The sequence below is a fragment of the Macaca fascicularis genome, chromosome 15, assembly GCF_037993035.2.
Source record: "Macaca fascicularis isolate 582-1 chromosome 15, T2T-MFA8v1.1".
In the NCBI taxonomy this organism is placed as follows: domain Eukaryota; kingdom Metazoa; phylum Chordata; class Mammalia; order Primates; family Cercopithecidae; genus Macaca; species Macaca fascicularis.
The window spans coordinates 57,556,135-57,575,285 of NC_088389.1; the positions used below are offsets into that span (position 1 = coordinate 57,556,135).

General features: G+C 38.4%; 1 protein-coding gene across 1 annotated transcript in view; it reads right to left on the reverse strand.

The window, feature by feature from the left end:
* The window catches only part of TMEFF1 (transmembrane protein with EGF like and two follistatin like domains 1), a 100,510-nt gene that overhangs the window by 19,350 nt on the left and 62,009 nt on the right, over nucleotides 1-19,151 (reverse strand). The window contains exons 6-7 of the mRNA XM_005581179.5: nucleotides 12,023-12,171; nucleotides 9,752-9,817 (exon numbers count right to left, since the gene is read on the reverse strand). Of these exons, the coding sequence (XP_005581236.3) occupies nucleotides 9,752-9,817; nucleotides 12,023-12,171 (215 nt within the window). The remainder of the gene's footprint in view (nucleotides 1-9,751; nucleotides 9,818-12,022; nucleotides 12,172-19,151) is intronic.

The following is a 19,151-nucleotide window of genomic DNA, read 5'->3' on the forward strand; positions in this document are numbered from 1 at the left end:
CAGTATAGCCAATAAATAACATTTTCACATATTACCAGTATTAAAAATTGAAATATTCTTACTTTTTAAAATAAGTCTCCAAATTCTGATATTTTATACCCACAAAAGATCTAAATTCTGACTAGCCACATTTCAAGTGCTCAATAGCAACATGAGCCTAGTAGCTATCATAATGGAAAGTGCAAAACAGATCACTAATTTATCATCTACTGATCACCTTGTATATGCTGGGCACTCTGCTAGGTGCTGGGAATACAAAAATGAAAACATATCCTGTCGTCAAAGGGCTTATAAGGTCTCCTCCAGCTCCCAGACTATGATTCTGCCATGGCAAAAGAAATCAAGCCCTCTTCTGGGTTGCTATGATCCTGAGCACTTACTCCTCTATTATAACACTCACAGTACTGCCTGTTTTATTGCTATTTGGGTTTTTTAAGTCAGCCTCTACTATAAGACTGTGAGCTCCTTAATAATCTGGCTGCTTGTGTTATTCATTTCTGTATAACTCCTAACACTTAGAATGTAGTACATATAATGGCTAAGAACACAGCTCTAGAGTCAGACTGCCTAGGTTTGAATCCTGGTTACAACACTCTCTAGCTGTGTGACCTAAAGGCAGTTACTTAACTATTTCTGGCCCTCAGTTTCTTAATCTGAGAAATGAAGATGACAATGATGTCTACTTCTTGTAGGGTTGTTTTGAGGCCTAAATGAGATAATATATTTAGTGTATTAAATATGTAAGTGTTTACAGAACTTAGAACAATGCCTGGCAAACAATAAGTACTTAACAAATAAGTATTACCAAGTATTATTTCGTGCTCAACAAATGTTTGTTAAATGAATAAATTCTAATTTTCTCCTGGTAAAGGGAGAAAAAAAACAGTTATAAATTGTATCTTTGTTGTTTTCCATTGACAAAATTATTATCCAATAAAGGTTTCTATCTTGAATCCCTTCATGAACTAGACTGTCTGTAGTAGTCCTATCCTGTGTTTCCTAACAGAGGTCAAAACTTAATTATCATATCTTTTATTTATTAATACTTGTGATCCAAGCAGAAGACTTTCCTAAAGTAATTTAGCTTTGATGAGAAATAGTTTATCAGAAACCAAATAACTGAAATCAAATATACTTTTCTTGCTACAGTTTTAAACTAAAAATGCCACTCTACATTCCCCATCAGACCATAAGTGAACTGAGGAAAACAGTCATCTCCCATAGCATTTCTCAGAACATGGCCATGAAAGGGTATAACAATGGGACTATAGAGAATAAGGTTATGCACCAACCTATGATAATAAAGTCCTATAAGGATAAAGTCCTAGTAATAGGACTGTGCAGGTCTGTAGAGGCTGTGGTAATGTACTAACGTACCATAAGGAAGTTCTTTAAACAGCAAGGAATTTCAAGAATAACGCAGAGCTGAGAGCTATCAGAGAACTCAGCTAGGTGAAAGCAGTCAGAGAAAGTTAACTAAATTAAAAACAAAGTTTTGAGAAATTAATAGGAAAAGTATGGCACCAATAAACATACACTGAATGAAGTAATGAAAGAATGTGGTATCAAGCTGTAGGCAAAGTGAAGCTATATAAAACATGAACATGTCTAATAAGGCTTTGAAACTTCTGCCAACATCCAAATTCACAGAGTCTAATATTCCGCTCAATGCCAACTTTATTCATCCCATTAAACATACATACTATTTCTGGGCATAGCTACATGCTCAGCTAAGCTACAGAGGATATTTAAAAAAAAAAAAAAGGCATGCATGGTCCTTGCCCTCAAGAAGCTTAAAGTCAATTCAGAAAATCAGCATATACACATGAAAAACTGAATAACACAAGGGAAGGGGTCCCATGTGGCAGTTTACAATTAAACGGCAAAAGATGGTTTTATAACACTAGGTGCTATGGAAGTTCAAATTGAAAGGAGAACTCACTGGAGGCTAAAGGATTTATTGATAGGGTAGGACTCAAGTTAAGACTCAAAGCATAAATAGATTAGACAGAGGAACGGTGGAAGCCAAAGGGAAGCTATAATGCACATGGCATTCTTAAGAACAAAGAGTAGCAACCTAGGTAGAGTATGATACATTCAGACTGGGGAAGGGTATATGTCAAAGTTGGAAAAGTAGGCTGAAACTAGATTATGGAAAAATTTGAATTCTAGGTAAGACATGTTTTCTTCATCATATGGACAAGGAAGACACTAAAGGCCTTTTGAAGACAGCACAAGGAAAGCCGGGTTTTACATGAAAATTAGTTGAGATAGTTGCCTAGAGCTGGTGGTTAAGTGAATGGGGAGTGACTAATAATGGGTGTGGAAGTTCTTTTAGGGGTGAAGGAAATGTTCTAAAATTAGATTATGATAACACTTTTACAACTCTGTAAATATACTAAAAACCACTGAATTGCACACTTTATAAACAGGTGAACTTAATGGCATGTAAATGGTATCTCAATAAAGATATTAAAATAATTAATTGGATACCAGCATACAAGATAATGGGGCAAGGGAACTAGGAAGATGATATATATATATGTATAATATATATAATATATTATACATATATATATCATCTATACATATATATGTATAATATTATATATATTATACATATATATTTTATATATATCACCTGATATATCTATCAGGTGACCAATTAAAAGGTTAATACATAATCCATTAACTGGGAATGGTGGTACACACCTGTAACTCGAGTTACTCGGGAGGCTAAGGCACAAGAATCACTTGAACCCAGAAGGTGGAGGTTGCAGTGAGCTGAGATCACACCACTGCACTCCAGCCTAGGTGAGAGAGCCAGACTGTGTCTCAAAAAAATAAAGAAAGTTAGTACATAATCCAAACTTGTGGCAATAAAAAGCTAAGCTAAATCTCAGCAGTAGGAGTAGACACTAGACACACAGAAAAAATAAAAATGGTTTGAGGATGTTTTGGAAAGTGAATGAGCTCAGAAACTCAGATCTGGAAGGGTCCTTGGAGGCCATCTGGTTTGATAAAGGAGTATCTTTAGTTTTATAACCCTCAGAGCCTATGTCTACTTGAACACTTCCAAAACTCGTAATATGGTTCATTCTAATACCATCAGATTTTCTTTATGTTGAATGAAACTTGCTTCAACTTGATGCAGACTTCCTCACATCTGTTTACCCTCTCCCCTCTATTAACCAATCTTCTATTTTTAAGCTCAGATTTTCCCAGTCCCATTCCTATTCCAACAATTTACAACTATCTTGAAGAGTGGTACCCAGTACTAACTCCTGTACATTTAAGTGTTCAGTAGAACAAAATTGTTCTCTTTATTGAAGATGCTTGTAATACAGAATTATGTAAAAATGACTCCAAATGTGAGCCTAACGATGGGGGTTCTGTAGAGAGAATGTAGTAAGCTGAGTTCAAGTTTAGATCTCCAGTCATTCAAAAAGTATTTTTTAAGCATCTATTATGTTCCAGGCACTATGGTAGTTCCACAAGTTTGAAGCAATGGCAAAACAAACAAGTAAGTACAAGGCAACTGAATATGTGAAACCAGTGCTTGGAAAAAGATCCAGACTCGAGAAGAAGTATTAAGGTTCACCAAGGTAATAGCTCAGAGGGGATTAAATATATAAAGGTAATTAAGAAAGCAAGGAGGCAGAAAAGAATTCTGGAATCATGGTACAAAGGGAAGTAGCAGCATTTAGGGCCAGCAAGTCTGAATTCCAGTCGCTGTTCTGCCATTCTATATGGGCAAAACTCCTGCAGTTTCAGCTTCTTCATCTGCAAAATGAGGATAAACTTGATTGTTATGAGGACTAAATAACACAAATATGTGAAAGCACCTGGCACATAGTAGGGCACTTGATTAATAACTATTAAATGAAAGAATATCCTACTGATGTCACTTATGAACAATAATATTAAATGGCAAGACAGATAACTAACCCACTAATGGTGAGACTGTTGAGCACAGCCAGGTTACTGAACATGAAACTAGGAAACAAAAGCTTTAAAAATAACCATAATAACACTGACATTGAACTCAGTAACACAGTGTTTAATATTCATAGTGATCTTAGGTAGTAGATATTACTGTCCCTAATTACAGATGTGATCAATGAGGCTCAGAGAAATCAAGACACACAGCTAGTAGGCACAGACCAAGTCTGACTCCAGAGGGCAAGCTCTTAGCCATTACAGTATTATTTCTCCAAGCTATCCTAGGAGATGTGTAGGAAACAGATAAAAAGCAGAATGGCCAAGCACCTGCTCTCCAGGCCAAGTAAATTAGCCAACTTCAAAAAGGAAAAATAAAAAGGCTCAAAAGATGTAACATAACATGGTTTCAGAAACAACAGCAGAGATGTCACCTGCACACAGTAAGAACTGAGCACAGAATGATCCTGCCTAAACAAGCCCTTAGTCAAGTGGTGACAGGCACGATGAACAACAACTGCAACTGCTAGTCTCTGAACAGTGTGTGTGTGTGTGTGTGTGTGTGTGTGTGTGTGTGTGTGTGTATGTACAATACAAAAAGTATACTTGGTCACCAAATGGCTCCTTTCACCCACAGAGGCATTCAGAAACAAATCCACCACCAGCTGCAGTGCTTTCAAATACAAAGGATAGTTGTGGTTCTAAGGGATGATGTTATGAAAAAACCCAGTACCAGATGGCTTATCTGCAAAGGCTTGTTCCACTGGCTATCTGTCCTGGTCCAACAGTGTACAACCAAAATAAAGCATGAGGAGTTGCTATTAGCAATGGAGACACATACCTGGAAGGTAAACTGCCGAGGTCACAACTATATCAACACTGCATCAGTAACCCTAGGGCTCATTATTTCTATAAATCTCTACAGTTAAAAAATTCAAAATATTCTGTCTTGCTTCCGCTATACTACCCTGCACCCCCCAGCCTTCATCACTAACATATCCCTCCACACATCCTTCCCTAATCACAGTCTGCTCGGACTCCATTAAGGAATTATCTTCCGCTATGTAAACTACTGCCCACACTCCAATGCCTCCCACTCTCCCAATTCTAAACCCCACCGTCCTCCATACCAGCCCTGATTCCTCCTTTCCTAGCCTGCCCACTGTGCTCAGAGAAACACCCCTTCTAACATGAATAAGTTCATCTACCTCAACTACTCCCTTAGAAAATAGTCCTTTCATCTTCCTGATGTACCAAGACCACATTACTTCCTAGATTCCCTTCCTTCCCTCTTCCCCTGATGTGCTCACCACTGTCACTTCCAGCCCAGCATTCCACTCTCAGCTCCCCAGCACCTTCCTCTCTTAGGAGCCTGCTAATCATCCTCTGCATGACTCTCCACCAACCTCCATGACATTCTCTGATTTCCTTCATTGATCTTAGCGTTTGGCTCACAGTCTTTCCTTTTGATGAGGCATATCTGTCAAAATCATTTTTAAAAGGGCACATCAAAAGGGCTGGACCGAAATATCTAAACAGTCACCAGTAATGGAAATGATATCAGTATCTCGCTATCTCAGGTATCCCTGGCCAGCAGCAGGAGGAGAGACTAATGAGGCTCAAGGATGAGACCAAAGATGGGGTGGGGTTTGGGATAAGGTGGAGCTTAGGAACAAAGTGAGAATGTCTTCATAATAATAAAAAGGGTGGTATGGTGAGATTATAGGCTGTATGAGCATATTTTTGAATCAAAATGGTCACATTAAAATGTCATATACCACAAAGAAACTTCCTGCAGGTGGAAATGGTATTGATTATAAGGTATGGTATATGTGAAGTATATCCATTGATCAAGATTTGCGCATTTCAGTGCTATAAATTACATCTTTAAAAACTATAAAACGAGAATAATGATAATCACATGGGTGGAGGTATACAAAGAATGACAATGCTGACAACTGTTGAAGGTGGGTACTGGGTTTATGAGGTTTATTATACTATTCTGTTTATGTATCATAAATACATGTTTTCTAAACGTCACAAACCCATCTCCCATACAACTCATGCTCAATCATATCCTTTATGGTAACTGTTGAAGGTGGGTACTGGGTATATGAGGTTTATTATACTATTCTGTTTATATATCATAGATACATGTTTTCTAAATGTCACATACCCATCTCCCATACAACTCATGCTCAATTATATCCTTTATGACTTCAACATCTACAACAGAACTTTTAACACTCCAATTTCAATATTTACCACAAGTTTTCCAACAGCCCAAGAAAAGCTCTAATTCAGCAGCTATTCTAGACATTCAAATGCTCCATTTCACGAGCACTCTTCTCTAAGAGTTAAGTTTTAAAAGACATTTCTTACTGAGCACTATCTTCCAATCTTTCCAGCTTCTTGCTGGTGCAGTGTTCCCGCTTTTCATTTTGTAGCCTCTATCCCCAGATCACTGCCTTACCTACCCAATCTTGGCTGTGTGTTGCAGACGTGGATATTTACTAAGGGCCTCCTATAAATGCTGTGAGAACAAAAAATAAAATAAAAGCAAATAAGGTAAAAACAAATAAACAAACACAATAAAAATAGAGTTACCTTTTAACCTCTATTTCCTGTGAGAACACTTTTACGATTTGGGTTTCATCATTCATCCTTCATGGAAGAAACTTGGTCCAAGATTGTCAATGATCCCCTTGTCTTCAAATTCTAGCATAGTTTAGTCCTTGTCTTCTCATACCTTTCTGTAGCTTTTTAAGCTACTGGTCATCTTTTCCCTCATAGCTTCTGTGTACTCTTCTTGATTTTCTTCCTCTCAGTCCTCTTTCTGCTTCATCCCAAGTTGGACCTTCTCTCCTTTCTAAATAATAGTGCGTCCAACAGAACTTTCTTCAACTCTGAAAATGTTCTACATCTGTGCTGTCCCATATGGTAGTCACTGGTCATATCTGGCTACTGAACATCTGAAATAGGGCTAGCATGCTTTTAATTTTTTTTTTTTTTTCAAAACAGGGTCTTGCTTTGTCGCCCATGCTTAAGAGTAGTGGTGCGATCTCAGTTCACTGCACCCTCGACCTCCTGGGCTCTAGCCATCCTCCCACGTCAGCCTCCCGAGCAGCTGGGACCACATCGCATACCACCACAACCAGTTAATTTTGTTTAGAGACAAGGTCTCACCATGCTGTCCAAGCTAATTTCATTTAAATTTAAATTTAAATAGCTACATGTGGCCAGTAGCTACTATAACAGACAACACAACTCTCTCTCATTCATTCTTGTGGCTTCAGTTATCACCTCTATATCCAAAGACGATTCACAAATTTATACTGAACAAAGTGACCTGGATGAGTTCCACAAGCACCTCAAAGTCTAAAATACAGTCAACCATCTCCATCATCAACTCCTCCCTTACTTTATTCCAAACACCTTCACCTACCTAATATCCTTAGTTCTGTGAACAGAATTCATTATCTAAGCCATCTGAGCTTGAAGTCTTAAGTCATTTTTAACTCTCTGTCTCTCATATCTAAGAAGATGTTTATTCCTTTTGACTTTACCTAACTGATATCCCTGCCTCCATCCCAATGTATACAATATGCACAATATTTCTGCCAGGTATCATTCTTTCAAATGGTTAACTTTGTAGCCTTGCTTTTTTCAAATATATTAATGATTCCCCACTGCCCACAAATAAAGTCTAAATTCCCTAGAGTAGCACAGAATTCAACACTACACAATCTGGCCCCAAGCTATCTTTCTAGCCTTGCCTTCCACTTCTACCTCTTAAGCCTCCTATTCTCCAGCCCAAAGGAATCCTTACCTTTCTCCAACACATCCTGTCATAGCGTTGTGTGCATATCTATGCTCACGCTCTCCTATCCTTAGATATCCTTCTGACTCCTGTTCATCCTTCATGGTTCACTCAAGTTCCACTTCTTCCACAACATTTCACAGATTCCCACTGTTCCCCACCAAAAATTAACCTCAACTTTTCTAAATTCCCATTGCACTTTTAAACTGTACTGCACGTATAGCAATAATCAGTTTCTACTTTGTTAGAAGTTGGTTATCTGCACTTACTATATCACAAGATCTTTAAAGATGCATATATTTTAGATATCTTTCTAACTACAAACAGTAAAATGACCAGTATAAATTAGGTATGTAATAAATTATATCTACTAACTATGATAATTTCATTTAAATTAGAGACCAATTCTTATGTGTAAAAGATTTTCAGTGTCTTAAAAGTGGCCCAGGCTCTAAATTATCCATTATCAATGGCACACAAGTGCTTTGGAACACACAATTCCCCAAACTGCCCTAAGTATGAGCTTCCAAATACTGAAAAATCGCCTTCCTATTCTAGTCAAGTACTATCAATATAGTGAATAAAACTGAATCTGACCTATTTTGTCTCCTACGAGAACACAGGAAATTTTCTATTTTAAATACAGTATTGTGTATCAACATAGGAGACATATTTCAGGAGCTCATACCACCCTTTTTATTATTATGAAGACATTCTCACTTTGTTCCTAAGCTCCACCTTGTCCCAACCCCCACCCCATCTTTGGTCTTATCCTTGAGCCTCATTAGACATATTTCAGAGCTCATCTAACTCAGGTTTGATATGATTCAAGTAAGAGAAGTAACAAATTACTCAATGATAACAGCTACCATTTGTTGAACACTTACAAGTATATCCGACACTGTTTGAAGCACTTAACATGTATTATCTCATTTAGTTTTTATGAAACTCTATGAAACAGGTACTATTATCACTCCCATTTTACATATTGTTTAGAAATTAGGTATAAAAGGTAGATCACATATCTTTTAACGGTATAACCAAACAAATGGATAGATGATGACCCTGTGATTATATAGAGGTCCTGGCCTAGAAGGCCAAAGATATAGACCTGTTTCAGTTAACCAGATACAACCTCATTGATCCTCAATCTTCCCATTGGTTCTTACCTATCAGAGCAGTTATAAGAATCAAACAAAATAATGGGTGTGAAAACAGGCAAGAAGAGCAATGGCTTTGAAGTCAAGGGGCCTGGAATTCAGCCTCTGTTCTGACCTTTACTACATGAGACCTTGTGTAAATAAAACCTACTGCTTCTTTGAGCCACATCCACTCTTTAGACAAGCACAGAGTACCTACTTATGTGCCAGATATTCGGCTAGGGTTAGGGATACAGAGTGAACATGACAGACAGGTTCTCCTCTCCTCACAGAACTCATAGCCTAGAGGGGGTTACAGATGAATAAAAAGGCAGTTATAATAGAGTGGGCTATATAAGGGAGTATACAGGAAAGGTATCTAATATAGACTTAAGAGTCAAGGAGTATTTCCCAAAATAAAATGACTTCCAAGGTAAGATTAAAAGGATAAAAAGGAATTAATCAGGAAAGGAAATAAAGAGTTTCAGGCAAAAGGAACAAGGTTCAAAGACCTGGGCATCAGGCACATGTTAACAGGAAACTCTAGAGGAGTAAAGAGGATTTTTATAAAACATATTGAGAGATCTTTCTGTATAACTTCTTACAAGTGCATGTACATCTAAAATTATCTCAATACAAGCTTTAATCAAAGAAAGCACATATGAGAGAACCTTATAAAATGAGATGCACTTTGGCTATTTCTGTTACTATTAATACTAATTAACTGTGTTATGTATATTACTATAGAGAGCAAAGTTAGAGGTGTTGTTAATAATGGAAACAGAACTAATAAGGACAGCTAGTGACCATATTTCCATAGCTGGCCAAAATTTGGAGACGCATGATTCAGTACCTTTCACATCTGGTCGATATTGTAGTCCATCATCTTTCTTTCCCAACAAACTATTGTCATCTGTATCTGTAAGAGAAAACGGTTCTCAAATTAAGATATATACAATGGTTAAGTCATATCATGATACTCCCAATAATTCCAAATCATTCCAAGTTCTTTTTAACCTCTGTCCTCTTATCCTGCTCACGTTGTCTACTATTCTCTAAATCAATTATGTCATTTCTGTCTGAGGCCTCAAGGCATCCCAGGTATAAGTGCTCTTTGCGTGCTCTTTGCATGATGAATAGTCAGTTTCATCTATACTTCAGCTCCAATGTCACCTCCTTTAAAAACTCTTTCCTATGCAAACTAAAACAACACCTACTCTGAAAAGAAAAGGTTAACCCTTTCTTTCTCTAAAAGACAACTGCCTCAAGATTTACCTTCTCCTACCCACTGTTACCCTGGAAACATCAGATTAAGATAAATGGGGACTCTCAGCTGTGTTATGAAACGCTTACTATAAAAAATGACCCCTGATTTGAGAACTGCACCTGGACTGGGAAGACTATAAATGAGCCATAACCACGTGTTTAGAAGCACAAGCTTCCCAATACTAGTGGGGGAGGCAAAGGAAAGACACAGTTAAGTTTGTGGATGAAAGATTACAGAGGGGACTAAGACAAAACTTAAGGCCCAATCACTCCAAAGGATGCATTTCAATTAAACTCTCAAGCTTGACTGACATAGTTTGGTTCCGTGTCCCCGCCCAAATCTCATGTCTAATTGTAATCCCCAATGTTGGAAGAGGGGCCTTGTGGAAGGTGACTGGATCATGGTGGCAGATTTCCCCCCTGCTGTTCTCATAATAGTGAGTGAGTTCTCACAAGATCTGGCTGTTTATAAAAGTGCATGGCACCTCTCCCTTTGCTCTCTCTTCCTCCTTTTCCTGCCATGTAAGATGTGCCTGCTTCCTCTTTGCCATCCACCATGATTGTGTTTCCTGAGGTCCTCAGCCATGCTTCCTGTACAGCCTGTGGAACTGCAAGCCAATTATACCTCTTTTCTTTATAAATTACCCAGTCTCAGGTAATTCTTTATAGCAATGTGAGAATGAACTAATACACTGACCAAGTGCTCTGAACTTGAAATTCCAAAGAGTATCATTCAAACATGCATATTTTCCTCAGAGAACATAGTCCTTCCTTAAGCTAGTCTTCCCACCCAAGCTCTAAATGCCACCCCATTGGGGTGGGGGGACCATACTTCTTCAAGATCAAGGCTAAGTGGGACATCTAACCACAAGGGATCCCTGTCAGCAAATGGTGTCCTCTATCATGCCCACACTCAACTCCTACCTAAAAATTGTCTGATGAGCTTCTTGGGTATTCTTTGGTAGTTTAGACCAGAGGTACTGCAATCAATTGTGTAGTGTGTCACAAATAATTTGTAACCAATATAATGTACCTAATTTTGGCTTACAATCTTTTCCCTTCAGCTCAGATAAAAACATAATATCCCTTTAATAAGTCTAAAAAGAGAGGAAGAAGGGAACCAGTAAGCAAGAAAGATGTACAATCCTAGTCCCTGAGTGTGTGCCTGGCCCACATATGTGACCAAGGAAATAATCCATCTTCCCAGCTCATCTGAATATTACTGAGGAAAGAAAATTAGGAACCTCTGGCTTTAGAGACTGAATATTTCTAGTAGGGGTAGAAAACAAAAACTCCTTATTATATGGTATCATGGTTTCCAAGCTACGACAAAAAGCAAGAAGGGCAAAAAGAATCTTAAGCAAAAGGCAATAAATTTTCTTTACATTCTCTAACTTCACACCAAAATCTGTAATCACACATAATATGTACAGGGAAACATGATACAGATAATGGGAAAACAAAGTAAATTATTATGCTCTATAAAAAGAGGTTTAACAAATATATGGTAATACCATAGTTTTACTGAAATTAAAATATGTTATCTAACTCTTAAACAGCTATAATCATTCCAAATTTGAGATGACATTAGAACTATAAATAATAATTATAATTCCATGTTAGGATCAGTTAGCAACCAAGAACTAACTAAATAAAAACCAAGAAGCATGGTTTATGTCTTGAAAAGATGAAAATAAATGAAAAAAAACTAAATTAGTAATTAAAAAATCTGAAACACAAAGTAATAAAATAAAGCTTCGAGGATTTCTCATTTTGCAAATTTGAAACACTACCAAATGTACAATTATATGTATACAATAGTAAAGATGGGTCTCTGAATAAATAAAATGGATTTTACCTGTGCAATGGCCAAGATGCCTTATATCAATTTGTTCTTGCTTTATACAAGATGCTTCTCGAACAAAACAGGGATTGTTATAGGAACTCCCATCAGAAGCACACACAGGATTAAAACTGTATCCACTGCAATCTATATTACATACACACCTGTTGGAAAAGACAAAAATTACCTATATTTTACAACAAAAATATTTCACAATGCAGCAACAGCAAAAAAGACCAATTCTTTCTTCTGCTTTCTGTAACAGAAGGTCAACATATTGTTTTAAGTCACTGATAAAAGCTTAAACAAATATCTAAAAAAAAATTTAGGTGAGGATTTAGAGATAATTTCATCAAGATATTATGAATCCAGTGGTTTGTCTAGAATTTTCGTATCTAGCTAAAGTAATCAGGAGACATCAATGACATTAACTAAAAAGCAAAATGGCATAGTGGAAAGGACACAGAATTATGAGTCAATAGTCACGAATCTAAATTCTACCCCTACTTATCACCAGATTTGTGTCCAAATTCTTCCGCTAAGTCTTAGTTTACTGATCAGTAAAATGGAGGCAATAATAATGGCCAGGCATGATGGCTCATGCCTGTAATCCCAACACTTCCGGAGGCCAAGGCAGGAGAATCACTTGAGCCCAGGAGTTTGAGACCAAAATATAAAAAACTTAGCCAGGCACAGTGGTGTGCACCTGTGGTCTCCGCTACTTGGGAGGCTGAGGCAGGAGCATCACTTAAGCCCAGGAGGTTGACGCTGCAGTGATCCATAATTGCACCACTGTACTCCAGCCTGGGGGACAGAGTGAGACCCTGTCTTAAATAAATAAATAACCTACCTTACCAAATAACTGGGAAGGTTAAAAAATATAATAGATATGAAATACGTAAAACAGAAACCCTCAAAAGTGTTTTCTAGCTACATGTCTACCTATGTAACTGAATGTCCACTGAACACTGAGTGTTGTACTACGGAGAAGGCGAAAGAAGTCCAAAGCAAGATCACTCCCCTCAAGAATGATACAATCTAGTTGGGAATAGAGAAACAAAAATAAAAATATAGAGACTCTCCTGTTTATAGTAACACAGAGGACTAGGAACCTTTACTAACCTTCCTGATAAAAACAACAGAAAATACTGGGCAAACATTTAAAAACATTCTCTTAAATACACTCACAAGTTGGTATGAAAGTCAGAAATATTTAGGACAGAAGTTATAGGAACACAGGAACAGAGAAGGGCCAACTGAGCTCTCTAAAGCTGATTTTCACTTTGAAGGCATTTGCCAAACTGGGTAAATTCACTTACCAATTTTTTGGCTTTGCAGGCCTGATGTGGTTTGGCTGTGTCCTTACCCAAATTTCATCTTGAATAGTAACTCCTGGTGGGGGGTGACTGAATTATGGGGGCAGGTCTTTCCTGTGCTGTTCTCGTGATAGTGAATGAGTGTCATGAGATCTGATGGTTTTAAAAATGGGAGTTTCTCTGCACAAGCACTCTTTTTTCCTGCTGCCATCCACGTAAGATGTGACTTGCTCCTCCTTGCCTTCTGCCATGATTGTGAGGCCTCCCCAGCCATGTGGAACTGTAAGTCCAGTTAAACCTCTTTCTTTTGCCCAGTCTCAGGTGTATCTTTATCAGCAGCGTGAAAACAGATTAATATAATAAACTGGTAACAGTAGAGTGGGGTGCTGCCAAAAAGATACCTGAAAATGTGGAAGTGACTTTGGAACTGGATAATGGGCAGGAGTTGGAACAGTTTGGAGGGCTCAGAAGAAGACAGGAAAATGTGGGAGAGTTTGGAACTTCCTACAGACTGGTTGAATGGCTTTGACGAAAATGCTGACAGTGGCACAAACAATAAAGTCCAGGCTGAGGTGATCACAGATGGAAATGAGGAACTTGTTGGGAACTGGAGCAAAGTGACTCTTGTTATGTTTCAGCAAAGAGATTGGTGGTATTTTGCCCCTGCCCTAGAGATCTGTAAAATTCTGAAATTGAGAGAGATGATTTAGGGTATCTGGCGGAAGAAATAACTAAGCAGCAAAGCATTCAAGAGGTGACTTGGGTGCTATTAAAGGCATTCAGTTTTATAAGGGAAGCAAAGCTTAAAAGTTCAGAAAATTTGCAGCCTATGTGCTAGAAAAGAAAATCCCATTTTTTTGAGAAGAAATTCAAGCTAGCTGCAGAAATTTGCATAAGTTACAAGCAGTCAAATGTTAATCCCCAAAACAATGGGGAAAATGTCTCCATGGCATGTCAGAGGTCTTCATGGCAGCCCCTACCATTATAGGAGGAAATAATGGTTTCCTGGTTAGGGCCCAGGGTCCCCGTGCTCTGTGCAGCCTAGGGACTTGGTGCCCTGCATCTCAGCTGCTCTAGCTATGGCTGAAAGGGGCCAATGTAGAGCTTGGGCTGTGGCTTCAGAAGGTGCAAGCCCCAAGCCTTGGCAGCTTCCACATGGTGTTGAGCCTGCAGGTACAGAGAAGTCAAGAACTGGGGTTTGGGAACCTCCACCTAGATTTCAGAGGATGTATGGAAATGCCTGAATGCCCAGGTAGAAATTTGCTGCAGGGGTGGGGCCTTATGGAGAACCTCTGCTAGGGCAGCGTGGAAGGGAAATGTGGGGTCAGAGCCCCCACAAAGAGTCTCTATTGGGGCATCACCTAGTGAAGCTATGAGGAGAGGGCCACCGTCATCCAGATCCCAGAATGACAGATCCACTGACAGCTTGCACTGTGCATCTGGAAAAGCCACAGACACTCAAGGCCAGCCCATGAAAGCAGCCAAGACGGAGGCTGTACCCTGCAGAGTCACCTGTACCCTGCAGAGCCACAGAGGTGGAGCTGCCCAAGACCATGGGAACCCACCTTTTGCATCAGCATAACCCAGTTACAAGATACGGAGTCAAAGGAGATCATTTTAGAGCATTAAGATTTGACCGCCCTGCATGGGGCCTATAGCCTCTTTGTTTTGGCCAAATTCTCCCATTTGGAATGACTGTATTTACCCAATGCCTGTACCCCCTTGGTATCTAGGAAGTAACTAATTTGCTTTTGCTTTTACAGGCTTATAGGCAGAAAGGACTTGCCTTGTCTCAGATGAGATGCTAAACTGTGGACTTTTGAGTTAATGCTGAAATGAGATAAGACTTTGGGTGACTGGTGGGAAGGCATGATTGGTTTTGAAATGTGAGGACATGAGATTTGGGAGGGGCAAGCAGGGGAATGATATGGTTTGCTGTGTCTCCACCCAAATCTCATCTTAAACTGTAACTCCCACAATTCCCACACGTCATGGGAGGAACCAGGTAGGAGGTGACTGAATTATGGGGATGGGTCTTTCCTGCACTATTCTCATGATAGTGAATGAGTCTCACAAGATCTGATGCTTTAAAAAATAGGAGTTCCTCTGCACAAGCTCTCTCTTTGCCTGCCACCATCCATGTAAGATGTGACTTGGTCCTCTTTGTCTCCCGCCATGATTGTGAGGCCTCCCCAGCCACGTGGAACTGTGAAGTGCAATTAAACCCTTTCTTTTGCAAATTGCCCAGTGTCTTTATCAGCAGCGTGAAAACAGACTAATAAAGGCCTCTGGGAACAGAAGATAAAGAACACTGATCCACCTAAGATGGCCTCTGGGAACAGGAGACAAAGAACACTGACCCACCTAAAGTAGGGAGTCTGGAGACCCTAAAAAAGTTATATCTTTAAATATGTGTGTGTGTGTGTGTATGTGTGTGTGTGTGTGTGTGTATATATATATATATATATATCTCCCTCAGCATGAAGGTAAACTGGAAATGAGCTGTCATATTCCAAAGTGACTATTTAAAAAATTAAAAAGGTTGCACTGACCCATAAATTTGAAAAACGAAAAGAAAACCAGCTCACCTGAGAATTCAAAGCCACAAGCCAGCCCTCACACAGATAACTACAACTTAAAATACTACTTGGTTGTTTTGAAAAATCTCAAACCCAGAATTAATTTTAAGGAGTCAAGGACTAAAAGAGGCTCTAGGCCAAGCTTGTCCAACCCACAGCCCAGGAAGGCTTTGAATGCAGCCCAACACAAATTCATAAACTTTCTTAAAACATTATGAGGTGTGTGTGTGTGTGTGTGTGTGTGTGTGTAAAACTCATTAGCTATTGTTAGTTTATTTTAATGTGCAGCCCAAGACAATTATTCTTCTTCCAATGTGTCCCAGGGAAGTCAAATGATTGGACACCCCTGCTGTAGGCAAATGACAGAAGCAAATGCAGTCTTCTCTGGAGAAACTCAATTTCACCCTAGACCTAAATGATTTTCCACAGATACAATTCTGAGAAAAATATGCAGCTCAGCCCACAGAGACACATTCAGTCACATACCCACAACAAAGAGATAAAACAACATGAAAAGAAGTCCATTTTTGAAAGAACCAAACAGAACTTCCAGAAATAAACAACATATTACTAGATACAAGAAATGCAATGGGCAGATTTAACAGTAGATTAGAGAAACTAAAGAATAAGTGAATTAGAACACAGGTCAGAGGAAATTAACCAGACCACAGCAGAGAGTCAAAGACATGGTGCATATTTAAAAAAGAGCCATGGGCTGGGTGCAGTGGCTCACCCCTGTAATCCCAGCACATTGGGAGGCCAAGATGGGCGAATTACCTGATGTCAGGAGTTTGTGACCAGCCTGACCAACATGGAGACACCTCGTCTCTACTAAAAATACAAAATTAGTCAGGCATGGTGGTGCATGCCTGTAATCCCAGCTACTTGGGAGGCTGAGGCAGGAGAATCCCTTGAACCCAGGAGGCGGAGGTTGCACTGAGCCATGATCGTGCCACTGCACTCCAGCCTGGGCAACAATAGTGAAACTCCGTCTCAAAAAAAAAAAAAGAGAGAGAGAGACATGGAAGAGTCAGAAGATGTAACAAAAATCTGATTAGCATTCCAGGAGTTAAGAAAATGAGGCAGGAAAATATTCTCAGCAACTTCTCTTCAAACTTTTTAAAACTAAAAAAGATACTCATCTAAATATCCAAGAAGCCCAATGAATCCCAAACAGGATTACTAAAAATGGATCCACATACTGAAATATCATAGTGGAATTTTATAATGAGAAAAAGAAAATTTTAAAAGCAGCCAGAAAGAAGAGAAAGATTACCTTCAGTGGAGTAAGAATAAGAGGAAAAACTGACTTTTCAAAAGCAATACTGAAGCCAAATTGTTTATAGCTAAAAGTGAAATAGTACCTCCTATGTGCTAAGGTAGAATAGAATTCTATTTAAGACAAATCTTTTGAGAATAAAAAATAATAAAATAAAAGGAACTTGGAAGGAATACAAACTTACAAAATTTGTCACCTGCTGACTGTCAGTAAAGGAAATTCTAAAGACAATAGAAAAATGATCCTTTAAGGAAAGTCTGAGATGCAAATATAAATGAAGAACAAAGGTCTAAACACATGGGTAATATAAGAACAACGGTGCTCTGTGTGGTTAAATTTTTTTAAGCTGGAAATTAAAATACATGATGATAACAATAGCACACAAGTTTGGAGAAATTGAAATTCAAGTGTTTAAGGAGAACAGTAACATTAAGCAAATTTAGATTGTGATAAGCTGAATACGCATGTTAAAATTGCTGAGGTACCATTACAAGAAGGAAAATCCATAACTTCAAAACGACTAGAGAAAAAAAATCCAAAAGAAGGCAAGAAAGGGAAAAGAAAAAGGAGAAGCAAGACAAAAGTATAAAATAAGAAAAAATTAAAATGCATCAGTATTTACAATATATTTAAGTTGACCACATTTTCCAATTAAATAACAAAGGTAGTTGGCTGGTAAAAATACAAAAGCCAGCTATATGTTGCTTGTAAGATACATGTTAAAATGATGATAACAAAAGTTGAAAATACTAGGAGAGTGAAAGAGATACATCACCCTTGGCATAGAAGAAACCTCGTATGGTTATATTTAATATCAGATATAAAAGACTTTAGGTCAAAAAGGATTATAGGAATTAAAGAAAATCCCTTCATAATAATAAAAATATTTTATTCAGCAGGATAATACAATTCTAAACATTTTAAGTCTCAAAATCTAAAAAGTGAAAACTGATATAACCACAATAAGAAATTGCCAAATCCAGCCAGGCATGGTAGCTTACACCTGTAATCCCAGCACCTCGGGAGGCTGAGGTGGGCAGATCATGAGGTGAGGAGTTTGAGACCTGCCTAGCCAACACAGTGAAACCCCGTCTCTACTAAAAATACAAAAAATTAGCTGGGTGTGGTGGCGGGCACCTGTAATCCCAGTTACTTGGGAGGCTGAGGCAGGAGAATTGCTCGAACTTGGGAGGAGGAGGTTGCAGTGATCCAAGATAGCACCACCGCACTCCAGCCTGGGCAACAGTGCAAGATTCCATCTCAAGAAAGAGAAAGAAAGAGAGAAAGAGAGAGAGAGAGAAAGAAAGAAAGAGAGAGAAAAGAGGAAGGAAGGAAGGAAGGAAGGAAGGGAGGGAGGGAGGGAGGGAGGGAGGGAGGGAGGGAGGGAGGGAGGGAAAAGAAATTGCCGAATCCACCATGATAGGTTTTAACACACCTCTCTCAGCAACTCATATACCAAGCAGATAAAACATAAGCAAAACTGAAATCTTCACAGGTAAGGTGACTTGATGCTGGGATTTGCTTTAAATTATTCCCAAAAAAGGTTAGGATGGAAGAAAAGATGTAACAGAATTAGACTTTTGAAGATGAATAAATGGGGAGGGGTCCATCATTTTTCTCCTTTTCTGTTTGATGATTTCCTTAATTCATGATGAATTGAAGACCTAACTGTAAAAGTCAAAAACTATAAAGATTTAGGAGATCAAACATAAGACTGAGGAATTTGAAATAAACAGTGCCCCATAAGGAGAATAAGACAAGCTACAAACAAAAAGATAATTATAGCCCACATAATCAACAAATAAGTATTATCCAGAATACATAAATACAAATCAATTTTTTAAATATTATATGTGATCAATGGGAAAGGGGAGCAAAGAAATAAATAGAAATAAAAGAGGAAACATATAAGAACAACATATGTGAAAGATATTCAACCTCATTAAGAATCAGAAAAATTAAAATTAAAA